Source organism: Polypterus senegalus, chromosome 4 (assembly GCF_016835505.1).
Source record: "Polypterus senegalus isolate Bchr_013 chromosome 4, ASM1683550v1, whole genome shotgun sequence".
Taxonomy (NCBI): Eukaryota; Metazoa; Chordata; class Cladistia; order Polypteriformes; family Polypteridae; genus Polypterus; species Polypterus senegalus.
This window is the reverse complement of record NC_053157.1, coordinates 209,228,829-209,246,502: the sequence shown is the minus strand read 5'-3', so window position 1 is coordinate 209,246,502 and position 17,674 is coordinate 209,228,829. Positions and strand designations below refer to the sequence as shown.

Here is a 17,674-nt window from a genome sequence, read left to right as displayed (position 1 = left end):
AGTATCATAGTATTCAAATTCATAAGTATAAATTACATACAAAATATTATATGTTATACATTATGTAGGATGCAATAAGAAGTCAAGCAAAATTACATCTTTTATTAGCTAACTAAAAAGATTACAATATGCAAGCTTTTGAGGCAGCTCAGGCCCCTACTTCAAGCAAGATGTAATAGAATAATCTGATTAGAACTTGCCTGAAGAAGGGGCCTGAGCTGCCATTTTGCTTGACTTCTCATTGCATTCATAATGGCTAACATGGTAAAACACCCTACTACTACAGTGTGTAGGAGAAATCGGAAATACCCCACCACTAAAAGAGAACACATATCAGACTTGGTACTAAACTTATATTATCTTAAGGTATGTAGCATAAAAATGTTAAAAGTTATAAATATATAGATTATATAAATATATTACTAATCCGTAAAAATTTACCATAAACAGCCGTCCTTGTAAACAGTGGGATAAGAGTGTCTCATATTGTATCATAGTGGTGCCAGGGCCGTCTTAATGCATGGGCATGGTGGGCAGTTGCCCGGGGGCTCCCCATGCTAATCTATGTGTGCTGTGACTTCCTGAGTGGTTGTGTGGGTGGGAGCCCCAGTGTATTGCTTTGACCAGGGGCCTACAATACTGTTAAGACGGCCCTGAGTGGTGCATCCATTATTTAAATCACTTTTACTGGCATAGTGATCTACCATCATCCTTAATACTTTTTATTTATTTTAATCAGTATGGTCTGAATGGATGAACATAAATGCTAGCTTCAGAACAGGTTGATAGTCTTTGGTTCGTTTTGTGAAATGGTTTCATGTACAAGGAGGCATTTATGACAATAAGGTAGAAAACAAGGTGAGGGCCCTGATACTCCAGTGTCTTTACTGTTGACTGCATAATGCCTCACTGTGACTGGGACTGATCTCTCAAGAAAGGTACTGTTGTTGGCTATAGTTCTTGAAATTCTGTAAAAAGTACTATCTATCTATCTATCTATCTATCTATCTATCTATCTATCTATCTATCTATCTATCTATCTATCTATCTATCTATCTATCTATCTATCTACTGGGATAGGTAAACACAAAATTGGATGGTTTGGATGAAAATATTTTCATGGTTCCTTTTTATGTAAATACATTCAGCCTTCACATACTGTTTTAATTTGCTCCTCCTTTAATGCTTTTTTCTCTTAATATTTTTATTTATGCATGTAATCTTATTGTGCATACACCATTGAGGTATTTAGTATGAAATACATTGCAGAAATTAAGAAATTGCCAGTACTTCATTTGTCAAAAAAAAAATATGGCAAAACTAGTACTACACATTTTAGATTTCAAAATTACTTTACAGCATAAAGGTGTGAGATACAGTGAATACATGATAACAAAAGTATATATGTATGATGGTTCTTTTGCCCCAGTGGGAAAGAGAAAAGCATGACTAGTTTGTGATGGACAAAGGTTTTAGTTTCTGAATTCCACACACGGGCAACATGATTTCTGAATTTCAAGAAGATCTGAGGTGAGGTAACTAACCCCAAAATCACACAAATCAAAAGTCACTTTTTTCCCAGCATGGCTAATTAAAAAAAAAAAAATCACCAGATTAAATAATCTGAAATGTAGAAGCCAGCATACCTGGGGATACAAGCAGAAGCTAAAGTATTTACTGTTACCAACTTAACAATTTACAACAACAAGAAGGTAATGGAGGGGATTGCGATGATGGAGCCACTGCTTCACGCTCCTCACTCTTCACGTTAATATGTCATTGTAATACATAGGATGCTAGTACTTAGGTACATGTATGTACACTTATCTCCTTCAGTATTGAAGCTGAAGGCTCATATGCATGACAAAAAATGTAAGAATAATTACTAAAGCAACATAGTTGTAAAGAGTAAGAAATAAAATAAGGGTGATGATACAGAAACAAAATATAAAAGGGTTATTGAAAAAGTATGGTAAGAGGGGTAATAAAACCTTGAATGAGGATGAGAACTTTTTATTCAGTACTAATTGAAAAAAATAAAGGGAAGTTGCACAAGATCATTGGAGGGTCTGTTTTACTGATAACAGCATTAGAATTGTCTTCCTATGGTGCAGTACTTGGGGAGTATTCTGAAGAAATGAAAGTTCCAAAAAGTGCTTCTGTTGCTCTGTGTTGCCCCACTCTTCTGACACCATGCATTCCGCACTGCAAACTGTAATCCTTTGGGGGATCAGGCTGCTATTAGTTTCCACAAATAAACCATGCAAGGTTCCCCTTGTTCTGGTAGCAATAAGAAAAACAGCCAGCCACCAATACCCTCCACCGTTCCAGAATATGATATCCTTTATCATATATCATATCATATCAACAAACATTATGCATGAGAGCCAAGTCAGACACCATTACTTAGATGCCACCACGCTGATTACAAAATAACACCAAAAGACAGCAAGCAGGCCATCCTCTTGTGTTGGAAGGAGTAAAGGAGAACTCATTGCTGCACTCTTCTGTGTCCCTCACTGGCAATTTCCCCCTACATCTCTCTTTCTCTCTCTTTTCTTTCCCTTCTGAATGCCATTCTCTTTAAATTTTCATTTCAGCTGAGCTTCTCCATTAGCACCACTACTGCCCAGTTTCACCTGCAGGATAATGTAAAACACTGAAAGGTCTCAGAATGGTTGATCTTGATTGCGTTTTGTGGAATCTCTCACTGTAAAGAGATCTGTAAAACATCTTTGTGACAGCTGTCACACTGAAAGGAGCTATATAAAATAACTACATTTCATTTAGAGACTGATCTGTTTCTACACAAATGTCTGTTAGATGTATTGCTCCCTGTTGTCCATTGTTTTGTGGCAATATTAAATTTAAAAAATAGCACAGGTGTAATACAGTTTCATTGATTAAATGTACTGCGGTGGGCTGGCACCCTGCCCGGGGTTTGTTTCCTGCCTTGCGCCCTGTATTGGCTGGGATTGGCTCCAGCAGACCCCCGTGACCTAGTAGTTAGGATATAGCAGGTTGGATAATGGATGAATGGATGATTAAATGTAACATTTGAAAGGATGAATTAAATTTTTTGTTGTGAATTATAATTAAAAGAAAATCACACTGGTAGTATAATTAGTTTAAATTACAAATTAAAAGAAGACAGCAATGGAAAATTCATAGCAAATCAAAAGATTTTATTATGAATTTTATAAATAAAAATAAATGTACATCCAATACATAAGAAATAGTCAGAAGTAAACACTGAATGGTGTGAATATGCTATTTGTTTAACAATGCTTAATATTTTTATTCTGATAAAGAAACTTTCTTGCATCTACTCTCTCTATATAAAATCCTAAGCTTAAAAGTGCAACGATTTTGTGCAATGATTTTATGCGACGTTTTTATGTCACTCTTTTTTCACGCTTTAAATCAGGCTTATTTTAAAACCTACATTCTTTACAGAATTTATCAAACCTTAATGTGATGTTGTTAGATTTTCAGATTCTTATTCCGTTGTTAAATTATAAACTAAAAAATATCAAGAACTCACGAGATTTAACTACGCCCGGGGCCGAAAATAAAAGACAAAGAGTAGATGACAAAGACAGCTGCTGTACAGACTTTTAAATATTCGAAGTGCTGCACGAGATGAAGATCACGCGGCATGGCAGCAGCAGCAAGCCAGCAGCTGATCGTGCAAAGAGGAGGTAAAAAAAACGGTATGTGTTTCCCATTGTATCACCATTTAAGAGGGGGTTTCAGAGGAGCGACGCATCTCCTTGGGATGTGTTCAGCCACGCTGTTTACAATGTGAGTGGCACAGAAGTGAAGTGGCTGGTGCTTAGTGCAGGCCAAAGGGGTTGGCAAGTGAAGCGTGCAGGGGGTATGCCCCCCTAGTTAATAAATAATTATTTTTATATCACTTACATAGTGTAGATCATTTTTTAGTTTTGTAGTTTTAGTTTTATAGGTTTGTTTAAGAAACATAATAACATAAGATTCAGATAAAGAAAAGTATACAGGCAGAACTGAAACAATGATGCTGCTGACTTGCAATCGAACATTCACCCACTTCTGCTGTTCACTATACAATTGTTAATTACAAAACATTATCATGGTTTTTTCCTATGTTTTCATGACTAATGGGGGGCCATGTACAAAACGTGTTGTCATTACTACATGCTGCGACCAAAATGTATGCAAATACCCTTAAATGAAAGTCTGTAATGTGTGCTTTAATCTTGTTTGAATTATTTAATTTGAAATTTTAAACTGTGTAGCAGAGGGGTAAATCAAGGAAACATTATTGCAGTTGCCTAATGCCTTTTCTTCTACTTCCTCTGCAGAATGGAAGACTGACACACCTGTTCCACTTCTGACGTCACTTCTGTCACACGCCATCATGGATCCGCCTCCCCCGTCTAAAGGCCATATAAGCACCTCCTCATCCACATCACCTCAGTCTGATCTTGTTTCACTTTTGTTTTGTTTTCTCGTCAAAATATACAGGTTCACGAAAGTGCCCTCAACCCCACGAAATTGCCCAAAACCTTTTCTAATGTGTTCTTGTATTATTTTTACAATACATAATACATATACATGTGTTTGTGGGTATATACATGAAAATCATTATGTTATATAATGTGTGTATCTATACTAATAAAAGGCAAAGCTCTCACTGACTGACTCACTCACTCACTCACTCATCACTAATTCTCCAACTTCCTGTGTAGGTAGAAGGCTGAAATTTGGCAGGCTTATTCCTTACAGCTTACTTATAAAAGTTAAGCAGGTTTGATATCGAAATTCTACACGTAATGGTCATAACGGTCGACAATGTCCACCATGTTGAACTTTCTTATTTATGCTTAAGCCCTTCACCTATGGTTCTGCATATGAGTTGATGGCTACCGCTGAATTGTTCGGTTGTCGCTTTCAAGTGTACCGAAATGGCCAAATATTTTAAACCTTTCGACAACCGCCAATGCCTCTTAAACATCTTAGATTCACAGGTGACGATTTCAGTAGAGGACACTTTGATGTTTATGAATGTTTAAACTCGCAAAAGCTGGATGTGAAGTTATCGATGAAACCGGTTGTGTGCTTACAACGCTTGACAAATGCCGAATGTCACTTCAACAAAAGTCCTGCAAATGCTGTCGTAATTGAAACAAACCATGAAACTCAAACCGATTATGACAGCAGCAATCCAAGCTGTGAGATTTGAAACAAGATTACTGTTCACATGGCCAACTGTACGTTGCATGCTCAAGAGTAAGCTCAGCGCACAGCTTGGTCATATTACAACCGGAGGGCCGAACTGACAATGTGGTATACAAAGAGATCCTTAACAAATAATTATTGGTATTTTTTCCCTCAGTTTAAAAAGGTTTAATTTTCTTCTTAATAAAAATTTTAAGGTAGTTCTTCGCCGCTGCGAGGTGTGGGCATTTTGCTAGTACATATATATATATCAGGGTGAGTGAAAATTATTTTAACTTTTGAATGGCGGAAACAATTTATTCACAAAACATACTTCATATGTGCAAGATGATTTACAGGAATGTCTCAACCTCTTCGCTATCATGTTCAACAGATGTACAATATGTGGCACATAAATTGTGCAGAAAAATTGTATATAAGTATATACATTGCAGTACCATTAGCATTAAAATAATTTTGACTCACCCTGTATATATTTACAGTAATCCCTCGCTATATCGCGCTTCGACTTTCGCGGTTTCACTCTATCGCGGATTTTAAATGTAAGCACATCTAAATATATATCACAGATTTTTCACTGGTTCACGCTTTCTGGACAATGGGTCTTTTAATTTAGGTTACATGCTTCCTCAGTTTGATTGCCCAGTTGATTTCATACAAGGGATGCTATTGGCGGTTGGCTTAGAAGCTACCCAATCAGAGCATGTATTACATATTAACTAAAACTCCTCAATGCTATAAGATATGCTTCCCGCGCAGTGCTTGTTTGCTTCTCTCTATCTTTCTCACTCTCTCTGCCTGACGGAGGGGGTGTGAGCAGAGGGGCTGTTTGCACAGAGGACACAGACGCTCTTCTACAAAATGCCTCTTTATGTATACTTAAAAGCACGTATTGATTTTTTGATTGTTTGCTTTTCTTTGTGAGCGCTCTCTCTGACATTCTCTGCCCCTGACGGCGCTCCTTTATGACGGCGCTCCTTTGAGGATGATATGTTTGCTTTCTTTTAATTGTGAGAAAGAACTGTCATCTCTGTCTTGTAATGGAGCACAGTTTAAACGTTTGACTAAAGGGTGTTATTTCATGTCTAGAGGGCTCTAATAATGTTAACAGGGTGGGAGAGTTTATAAGGGCTTAAAATATATAAAAAATAACCATACAAACATATGGTTTCTACTTCGCGGATTTTCATATTTATATATATTACACATGTTAAAGCCTTATGATTCACAAGTGTAAATTATTTTCCATTTTCCTACAGTCCAGTAAACTAAGCAATTTGCTCAGTGTCAATGTATGAATCAGTTGTGGCAAATGTACCAGTTAACTCTGTGGTTTACAGTTTAACTCCTAAGCTATACACTATATGGCCAAAAGTTTGCGGGTACCTGACCATCACACCTATATGAGCTTGTTAGACACCCCATTCCAAAGCCATGAGCATTACTATGAAGTTGGCTCCCCCTGTGTGGCTATACCAGCCTCCAGTGTTCTGTGGATGCTTTCCACTAACCGAAAAGGACCTTCCTCAAACTGTTGACACAAAGTTGTTTGAAATGTCTGTGTTTGTACGAGCATTAGCAGTACCCTTCAATGGAACCATGGGGCCTAATTCAAAATTCAGAAAAACTACCCCAGTCCTTTGTCCATCCTCCATCAATCTTTACAGCAGGCACTATGCAATCCATTTTGTATCATTCTCCTGGCATTCATCTAACTCAGATTAGTCCATCAGATTGCCAGTGATAGTGAATCATGATTTATCACTTCATACAGCATGCTTATACTGCTCCAGAGTCCAATAGCAGCCTACTTTATACCACTGCAGCTAATGCTTTCCATTGCACATAGTAATCTTAGGCTTGTGTACTCAACATTGGAAACCCATTTCATAAAGCTCCCAAAGTACAACTATTGAGTGATGCACCAGGGGAGATTTTTACACACTATGTGCTTCAGCACTCAGCGGCATCACTCTGTGAGTTTGTATGGTCCACTACTTTGTAGCTAAATTGTTGTAGCTCCTAGATGCTTCCACGTCACAATATTAGCACTTACAGTTGAGTAGGTCAGATCAAGAAGGAGATAAATTTACCATACTTACATGTGGCAAAGATGGTATTCTATGACAGTGCCATAAAACGACCCCTTCTCTTGCCAATGATTGTCAATAAGAATTGCATGGCTATGTCTTGATTTTATGCATTTGTTAACAATGAGTGCGGCTGAAACACCTGAACTCAAAAATTGTCAATGACGTCCACATACTTTTAGCCATATTGTGTATTTATACATCATGAAACCAGGCCGGGTGATATATCACACGTGTTAAAGTATAAATTACTTTCCATTTTCCTACTGTATGGCAAACTAAGCAAATCAGCAAGTGAAATCAGGTAAAAAAAATAATTAAACTAAACATGACAGTTTTTTTCATACTCCATAGAATTTTTGATTATCCGATGAGCATATGGGTCTCTTTAACACGTTGAATGATTTACTAGCGTGAATCTATAAATTCAGTGATCAGGTTTAGTGTTCTTGAAAGTTCAGCTGAAGTACAGTAAATGAACAGTTTGAGTGATGAATATTGTTTTAATTAAATGTAATGCAGAGGATCAGTTGAAATGAAAATTATGTGGGAACAAGAGGTAGACCCACCAATACATTGTAGATGTACAAATTTACCAATAATCTTCAAATCTCTTCTTCCTCCCTTGCTTCAGCCCCACCTACCTACTATGTTCTAAATAGCCTTTTTCATTATCAGACTTCTATGGACTCTTCCTTCTCCACCCCTCTTCTTTGTTTAATAATTTCCTCATTTTTCTTTATCTCCTCTACTCTTTCCTTGTCTCTCCTCTTCCCAGTGACTGCACACCTAGGACATGTAGGAAATTAGCAAAACATGCTTCAGCTCCAGTCACTGAGAGCTACTATACCTTCAATTTCTCCTCCTGGGGCTGAGATTTTGGACATGCAGAGGAAGCTGGTGCCGATCACATCATTTTGGCTTGACCAGTCCCTAGGAAATGAAATTGAAACATCTTCAGTACAGTATGTTGGGGAGATCTACCATGTATTACAGTCATTCAATGAGGATACTTACCGATCTATTGCACGAATTCTCATTTTTTCACACATTGAGGGAAACTGGACATGAAAATAAAAAATGTATATATATGTGTTTTACCAACTTTAGCCAACAACGAGAAACAATATAAAAAAACTGAAAAAATGTTGCATTACTTGTGTAACATAATCCACACAATATAACTTTAGCTAAAAAAAATTATATACACTTAAATACATTATATATGTACACTATTCACTGAGTTTTCTTTGTTGACTTTAGTTTTTAGTTCTTTAAAAATATTTTTTAAATTCACTATAAGAATATTAAAAAAGCAATGAAGCAACTCTGTAAACAGAGCAATCTCTCTATCAACTTTTAACACCAAGATTCTGGCAAAAGTGTTAATAAATTGTTTAATGACGTTCTTCTTCTGTTAGTCAACAGAATGAGACAATATTATTAATTGCAGGCATCTTCGGTGTTTTCTATATTATTTGATTACACTAATAAACTATTTGAATGTGAAAATAAGTGCACTATTCTGACTGATTGACTTAAAAGAACACCAAGAATGAATGCAATTCATTGATTTCAATCTATGGAACCCAAGAGTCCTTCTACAGAGTCTGCCTGATCACCTTCTAAAACCTCAAAGATTATCACTTTCTAGTTGCTCACAAATTGCATCACTTGACTAATAAGTGTGCTCACTGTTACAAAGTTTTATACAAAGGATTTATTATCCAGCAATATTTATTCATTCACTGAAGTCTCATAATGTGATTTTTCCATTTTTAATTTGGTTTGCTTATTACCCTAATTGGCAAAATGAGGCTCTGGTTCCACTCTGGATTTGCATTTTTCTCAAGAACTTTGGTACAAATCTGAAAGAAAAATAAACATTAGAAGAACTGTGTTACAGTCATAGTAAACTTAATTTTGTGCAAAACTACAATAACTGAGTTGTGACAAATTTGACCATAAAGTGGTCAAAAAGACATTGAAACACATTTCTATACACATATTTTTCTAATCCCACTTATTTCATTCCAGGTCCAAGACTGAAAGCAATAGGAACCAGCCCTGAACAGGACAATCCCTGAACACCAGCAAGACCAAGGAACTGGTAGTGGATTTTAGGAGGCCCAGGCCCTTCATGGACCCCGTGATCATCAGAGGAGGCTGTGTGCAGAGGGTGCAGACCTATAAATACTTGGGAGTGCAGCTAGATGATAAATTGGACTGGACTGCCAATACTGATGCACTGTGTAAGAGAGGACAGAGCCGACTATACTTCCTTAGAAGGTTGGCGTCCTTCAACATCTGCAATAAGATGCTGCAGATGTTCTACCAGACAGTTGTGGCGAGTGCCCTCTTCTACGCGGTGGTGTGCTGGGGAGGCAGCATAAAGATGAAGGACGCCTTACACCTGGACAAACTTGTTAGGAAGGCAGGCTCCATTGTAGGATTAAAGTTGGACAGTTTAACATCTGTGGCAGAGCGACGGGCGCTAAGGAAGCTCCTGTCAATCATGGAGAATCCACTGCATCCACTGAACAGTGTCCTCTCCAGGCAGAGGAGTAGCTTCAGTGACAGACTTTTGTCACTGTCCTGGTCCACTGACAGACTAAGGAGATCGTTCCTCCCCCACACTATGTGACTCTTCAATTCCACCCTAAACACTAACATTATTCGTTATAACGTTATTGTCTGTTTTTACATGCATTTTTTTTGTATCAGTATACTGCTGCTGGAGTATGTGAATTTCCACTTGGGATTAATAAAGTATCTATCTATCTATCTATCTATCTATCTATCTATCTATCTATCTATCTATCTATCTATCTATCTAATCCAAACATAGGGCATACCCACATTTCTTATGCTGCCCCTTCAGGTGGTAATGCCCCAAAGTGACACTGATCCACAAAAAGGCAACCAGCCAAGTGAAGGCATAAGTGAGCCTTCCTTCTTGATAAAAACACACATATAAACTTGCACAATCACCTATAACCTATCAGCTTAATATGTACAAAACTAGGACATGTGTGGACACTGAAAAACTTCAAGAAAACCAATAGATAAAGGGAAGAATGTGGTAACTCCATACTGGGCCAGTAATTAAACCCAGGTCCTTGGTGTTGTTGGGCAGCAGTGATACACTGTCAACATGTCACCCATAAATAAAAACACTATTGTATACAAGTGTATATAAATGTAAAGTAAGTATAAGTGTATATAAGTATATGTTAAACACAGAAATTGTAAGGGCTTCTCTGGTCCTTATTTAAATATTTTGTCAGTTGCACTTTTAAATTCAGCCACATGATGGCAGCACAACATAACACATCTGACCTTCTCTTGTTCTCAGAGTACTACATTGATCTACTTGATTCTAAGTTTTAGAGAACCTGTGACCAGCTAGCTAGATTTTAAAAAAGAAGCAGTTAAAAAGGCACATAATACTACAAAACACTCATTGCTTGACTGTAGTAATAGGAATGATGACTCCAAGAAAAATCTGAGAACTTCTGTTAGTATATTCTTATATCCAGAACAGTTGGACACAAAGCACATTTCTCTTTAATTCCTAAGTTACCTAGCCTAGTACTCTCAGCATTAGTTACAGGGGAACTGTGATCCTTAGCACTCCCCAAAAAACTCTGCCTGACAGAATTTTAACAATGTGAAAATGGAAAATTACCCTAGTAAGCACCAGGACCCTACTTTTCCCTCATTGAATAGCTCTTCACTTTCCCCAAAATGGCGAGCAGGCCCTTCCAATTCCCCTCATAAGCAGGTTCCATACCCATTGTTCCTTTCAAGCCTATTTCTAAATTTGGTAATTTAATATGTGCTGGCCTCCTGAGCACTGGCTTCTCATTCTGAACAGATATGAGTAAAAGATCCTATACTCACCGTCTTTCCAGCAAATTTGACTTCAACAAAGGGGTCCACAAGGTTCTTCCGGTTGCTGTCAAAACCAAATATTTGCTTCATCCCATCTAAAAAGGCATCATCCACTATCGGAATGCAAGAGGTGGTTAGGGAAGTGTCGACAGATTAAAATCTCAATGCAGAAACTCTTGAGCACTCACTCTGTGGCAGATCCTCAGATCTGTACACCCTCATTGTGAAATGGGCTCCTCTCAAAGCCAGACCAGCTGGCCGCAGCAAGTTCCCCTCAATGTCTTCTTTATCATCTGAGATTTCCTTTTTCTCAACCTAAAATGCAGACAAATCCACACAGTGGACAAAGACATGGTCACGGGAACTGTCAGCCATCTCTGGGATACAGAATCAGGACCTGGCTGGCCTTTACAAGAACTTGGTAAGATAAAGCAAATTTACAAAACCTCATTAGGTAACAGGGACTGGACTTACTAAACATGTGGACTTTCTTTACATGGAATGTTAAAATCTCAAAATACTACAAATCATCTGTTTAAGGATATGACCTTTGTGTACGAATTAATCCTAAGAGTAATTGTCTTTGGATCATCTTCACTCATATACAGGTTTAATATTTTTGGAAGAACACGATAAGTCTTTGGGAATTAAAATTTAATTTTATTACAGCCTCGCTTTTTTTTACGTAATAAACCACATACATAATATACCCTTGCAGCTACACCACTGAACAAAATCAACCCATCTACATTGAAACAAAAAAGACAGAAGCCTCATTGTCTTACTAGAAGGTAGGAAAAGAAACAGTTAGACTTTAATGGTGATAGTGAGGCCATCATACACATATATAATAGAAAATGTACTTCACTGGAAACAGCACATGGTCTTGTCCTTCTTTCAGCAAGACAGTGGCACTGGGTGACAGCATGGTTCAGTGTTTACAAAACATAACAATCGCACTATAATGTGTAGTCATGAATATACAACTGAACTGAGTATTTGCTGATCACAATGCATAGCTACATAACATAAGGTCTCCATTTTCTAACTTACTGGTGCTTCATCTCCTGGACCAAGGACAAAGAGACTGACTTTCAAGTAGCCTTTAGCCCCAGCAGACAGGTCATCTGGGTCAGAAAGAAGAAGCCACCGCCTGAGGAAGGCATGTTCTGCAGAGTCAGACATATACACAGAGTTATAAATATATACTGTATAGGCTTTACTAAAAATGATAAAAATGATGTCCAATACTGGCAAAAATGTTTAATGTTAGGGCAGAAAAAGACAATAAATAAAAGAAATATATAACACCCTTTGTTAAAAAAAGTGAAAAAATAAAAACATTTTAAAATATGTAGGATAAGTTCATAAGCTCCATATATACACATGCATAAAGTATACTGTTTACATACAGTGCCTATGAAAAGAATTCAACCCTTGTACATTTTCAAATTTTAATTAGTTTCATGGACATCACCTTTGTGGAGTTTCACTTGATTGTACTATAAATTTGGAAGGGCTAACTTGTGTTGAGTCAGCATGGTGGCCTGACCTACACAATGAAGACAAAAGAAAACTCCAAGCACCTCCGTGATTGAAAAAAACAAGTCAGAAAATGGAGACAAGAAAATATCCAAGTACAGCTAATCATGAAAAAATGGAAAGAGAAAGGAAGAGGCACAAATCTGTACAAAGCAGGCCATCCACAAAAACCTTGTGCTAGTACAGTGAGGGAGGCCACCAAGAGACCTCTGAGAACTCTGAAGGAATGACAAGCTACACTGGTTGAGTTTGCACAAACTGCTGCCCAGATGCTTCACAATTTGCAAAGTGAAATCCACTGTTAACAAAAAAAAAAACAGAGTTTGCCAGAAGGCACATGGGAGATTCTGAAGTTAGTTGGGAGAAGGTGCTATTGATGAGACCAAAATCAGACATTTTATGCTATCAGACTAAACACCATCCATTATTGAACATTGTACATTATCAAAACACACCATGTCCACTCTGAATCATCAGGCCTCAGTATCATGTTGTGGGGATGCTTCTCTGCAGCAGGCTCTAGAAAGCTTTTGAAGGTAGAGGGGAAAATGAATGCAGGTAAATATGGAGAATTTCCAGAGGAAAAACCTGAATCAATCTGCAAGAACACCTGCACACTGAGAGAAGATTTGTTTTCCCTCAAGTTAACGACACCAATCATAAAGCCAAAGTTACACACAAATGCCTTAAAAACAAGAATGTTAATGTCCTGCAATGGTCCCGCAGAGTCCATATTTAATTCAACTGAGAATTTGTGGGGGGACTTGAAGATGTCTGTTCATTCACAATCTTCATGCAACCTGACAGAGCTTGAACGAGTTTGTGAAAAAGAATGAGGAACAATGGCTGAGCCCAAAGAACTGATGGAGGTCTGAGCACACAGACTTCCCTGTCATGGCTGCCAAATGTGCACTTACTGCATGCAGTTATTTTGTGTGTTATATTTTTAATTAATATAGAAAACATTCACTTTGACATAAAGGGTTCTTCTCTGTTGATCAAAGTCAAAAAAGTCATTGAACTAATTATGTGACTTTTAAAAGTAATTGACTGCACTGGGGATGACTGAGGTGTGGATATTTATGCAGTAGATTATTTAGTGTTCTATATTTGTAATTGCTGTAGACCATTCTATAGAGATCTCTTTTCATTTTGACGTAAAATAGTCTTTTTCTGTTTAGCAGTATCAAACAAGCCAAATTAATCCCACTGTGATTTAACATGGCACTGTATAACAATAAAATGTGAAAACGTTCAAGGGGTGAATTCTTTAAATAGGCTCTGCATACACTCAGAAAAGGTTATGAGTTGAGATGTTATGTTTCTAAACTTTTTTCCTTAAGAAACAGAATGGTTAACACTGCTGTCACAAAAGTGGAGAATCCAGGGTTCAAAGCCTAGCCAGTGTCATGGACAGCCGAGGTCCTTGCCCGGCCAGGACCCTCTTCTCTGGGAGCAAGCCTGGTCAGGATAGTGTCTCCCCTGAAACACTAGATGGCAGCCCCCCTTGGTTGCAGCGGTGCCTAGGACTCCTACAGGGCTGCATGGGAGTTGGAGTTTGACGCTGCCCTGTTGGGATCCATGGGCGCCACCAGGGGGTGCTGCAGTTGCTGCTGAGCCCTGAAAAGCAGCTCTTCCGCTACACCCGGAAGTGCTGCCTGAAATAGGTCATCAAACACCTAGAGCACTTCCGGGTGTCATATAAAAGGAGCCAGCAGCCACCACTCTGGGAGCCAGAGTCGGGGGGAGGGAGACAAAGCTTGCTGAGGAGGAATGGAGGAGAAAAGAAGAGAAAGAAACTATTGTGCAGTGGTTTGTGCTTTGGACTGTGTTGTTGTGCTTGTGGGAGACAGGGAAGACGTTTCACACAAGGAAAGAAAAGAAAATCAGGTGTGCTTTTGAAAGTGTGCCTCCAGAGTCTGTCTGTGTCAGGTTAGGTGGCTGCTACTTCCCCTAGAGTTGTCACACCAGTTACAGCCTGGGTGCTGTTTTTACATTATTCATATGCTCCACCATTTTTTTTATTTGTTTCCAGGAACTCCATTTTCCTCCTATGGAGTATGCAGAGTAAGACCCTGTGGAGCACATGAACTCCACACAATCCAGTGACCAGAATGGGAAATGAGCCCTGGATATTTGGAGGTGGGAGGCAGTAGGACTGGCCATCATGTGCTACTTTTATTAAATGTTAAATGAAAAAGTGTATTAATTATTATACATTAACAGCAGACTATCAGATATATTTAAAAGAATTACATTTGGAAATAATTTAAAGTAATCATAAATACATACAATAAGAAAATTATTATTATAAAGTGGTAATTTTACTAGTATTATTAATATTAGAAATTTAAACATTTTATTTTAGGCAGTGCAAAATTGCATCTATAACTCATTTACTATTATGTTACAAGACCTTACCAAAGGTTTCTTTGGGTCTTCATAAAGCTTATAAAGTATAAGTAAAGTGTTTATTCATCTCTGCAATGTGACCGACTAACAAAACTTTACTTTGGAGTGGTCTGAGGTGGTTAAACTGAGACTCACTTCTCTTGACACATCATATTTAGTATATGATATTTAGTATAAGATCTGTGAATCCTTCATATTAACAAGTCATTTTGCCATCATGTCAGTATGACACACGACATCAATAACCCATCTACTGATGTTTTATCAGTGTTATGAAGAGCAAAAGATGCCTGTGTTAAGGTCTTGTTATGTAAGAGTAAATGAATAATCAATACATTTTTACAGTACCTCAACTAAAAGTTTTACTCTAGAAATTACTTACAAACATATTATGTAATACTAATTATTAATAAACTAGATGAAAAAAAAAAAACTTTTAAAACAGCAACTTACTAGGCTCGGAGTAAACTGTACCCACATCAAGCTGTAACATAGCAAACATAAGAAGGTTATGAGGATAATGCAACAAAAGACATGATAGCATTTTAATTTCAAGCCCAAACTGGAGAGCACTAAAATAAATGTCACCACCCTGCTCCCAGAATACCCTCAGGATGTTCTCATGTGGCACTTCTGTGACTGCATGCTGCAGAGTGACAAGGGGGCAGTGTTTGATTCTGGAAAGATTGGTTCAGAGCTTTGGCTTTCTTGTGATGAAAAGAATACTACATACCCGAAATTCTCCAATCACAGCATCTGTGCGAAGAGAACGTGAATCAAACACCTGCAAAATGAGAAGAGGATGGAGAAGTGGAGTTATGTAGACTCACTGCACTTCATAAATTAAACACAATGACCCAGGACTGTGTGATACACTGATATTCGAGATACTCACAGTGATGAAGACTGGCTCATCAAACAGCTCAGAAGGAGATTCAAAAAAATTAAAGAAAAAAGTCTGCAAAACAAAGAGCAAAAGAAGCAAATGTTAAAAAAAACACAAAAACAACCAGGAAGGACTGCTTAATCAGTTGCTGTTTAACAAGAGACGTTGTAGGTTTTATTTAATTATCACAGGCTTAGCATGGATTTTTGTTTTTGCTTTTCCAGGCTGCACTGAGCAAAGAATCAGTTTACTTATTAAACTGTCTTCCATTGGCCATCCCTTTCTGCAGTCTACACATATTCACACTGTTCATATAAAGTGAGTCGCCAACTAAGTGGTGGTCAGTAGTGGAGCAAAGTTTTTGGAAAGGTGCGAGACCCAAAGCCCACCAATCCACCACCTTTCTTAATGCACGCCCAGAGTACAATACACACACATACTTCAAGGATTCAGCATATAAGCCTTATGGCATTGAGGTGAGTATTTGCTTTTTCATTCTGTGCAAGTATTAAGCCTGAATAGTAAATTATAACGGACCAATGACACTGCGATTTTCATTAACTTACTGCATGTTTTTTTAGCTTTAATCTGCATCTATCACACCCTTTTCAATGTCATTTGTTTGGTCTTCTTCGTTAGTGATGAGCAAAACAAGAAAGTTTCGATTTGCATACAATTTTCCTGAACAGACACTAAAATTCATTTTGCAGGAGATTTCACAATGCGAAACTCAAAGCTCGCTAAAACATAGGGTGGAAAACAAGGAATTGTGTTTTTTAAAGCCTTATTCCCACTTTCATGTTTGCCTGTGTTCTTTTCTGCAGCTGTACAGTGCATGTAATCTGTCCCACATCAGTCAAATCAAATATACTTATGCCTCTCATTCACAAACTCCCTCACTTTCGCTATTAGCCAGCAACTGCTCTGTGCACTGCCCAAAAGTGCTGTTGATCTCCAAGTTTGTTTTCCGTCTCTGATGCATCTTTAAGATTACGATCACCAAGATTGTCATTATATGTGACAAAGAGGTGATTGTACTACCATAACACATCTGGTGGCTCAACAAAATGTCTTCGCTTGAAAGGAATCTTTTTTCCAGTTGAGATTTTTATTTAAATAATAAACAACAAGCAGAGACATTTAAATGCTACAAGATAGGAACTAAACATCTTTCTTCTTGAGTCAATGGCATGAATTTCTCTGGAGGTGAATTTATTTCACTGATTTTTTTTTTGTTTGTTTTTTGTAAAGTGGAGGACCACATTTTTACTGTGAATTCATTTTTGTGCAAATCATTTTACTCAACACTAGTCTTCATTATTTGAGCTGTCCTCCTTCTTCTAACATTTTCCTGTGTTTTTGTGCAGTTTTTTTCTTCATCAGAAAATCAGTGCTCTTCTTTATGTAGCTTTGATCAGGTGGAGTTGTTGGTTGGCTTGATTATGTGAGCGGAATCAAAGATGATATAAAGACCGTACATTTTCACTGTTTTTCATTTTGTTTTTTTGTCTTTTGCAATCCAATATGCCTGACTTTTATTTACCCATTTTCTAATGGAATAACATGTGTGGCAATAGTCTTGTAGCGACAGGGGGTCTTATGTATAACACCATGCGTTCAGTTCACACTAAAA

General features: G+C 37.7%; 1 protein-coding gene across 5 annotated transcripts in view; it reads right to left on the bottom strand.

Moving 5' to 3' along the window:
* The window catches only part of dysf (dysferlin, limb girdle muscular dystrophy 2B (autosomal recessive)), a 362,566-nt gene that overhangs the window by 218,064 nt on the left and 126,828 nt on the right, over nt 1-17,674 (bottom strand). For all 5 annotated transcript variants that reach the window (XM_039751919.1, XM_039751924.1, XM_039751920.1 and 2 more), the window contains exons 8-16: nt 16,051-16,113; nt 15,889-15,939; nt 15,609-15,639; nt 12,255-12,370; nt 11,390-11,516; nt 11,211-11,314; nt 9,107-9,175; nt 8,325-8,368; nt 8,158-8,240 (exon numbers count right to left, since the gene is read on the bottom strand). In XM_039751919.1, the coding sequence (XP_039607853.1) occupies nt 8,158-8,240; nt 8,325-8,368; nt 9,107-9,175; nt 11,211-11,314; nt 11,390-11,516; nt 12,255-12,370; nt 15,609-15,639; nt 15,889-15,939; nt 16,051-16,113 (688 nt within the window). The remainder of the gene's footprint in view (nt 1-8,157; nt 8,241-8,324; nt 8,369-9,106; nt 9,176-11,210; nt 11,315-11,389; nt 11,517-12,254; nt 12,371-15,608; nt 15,640-15,888; nt 15,940-16,050; nt 16,114-17,674) is intronic.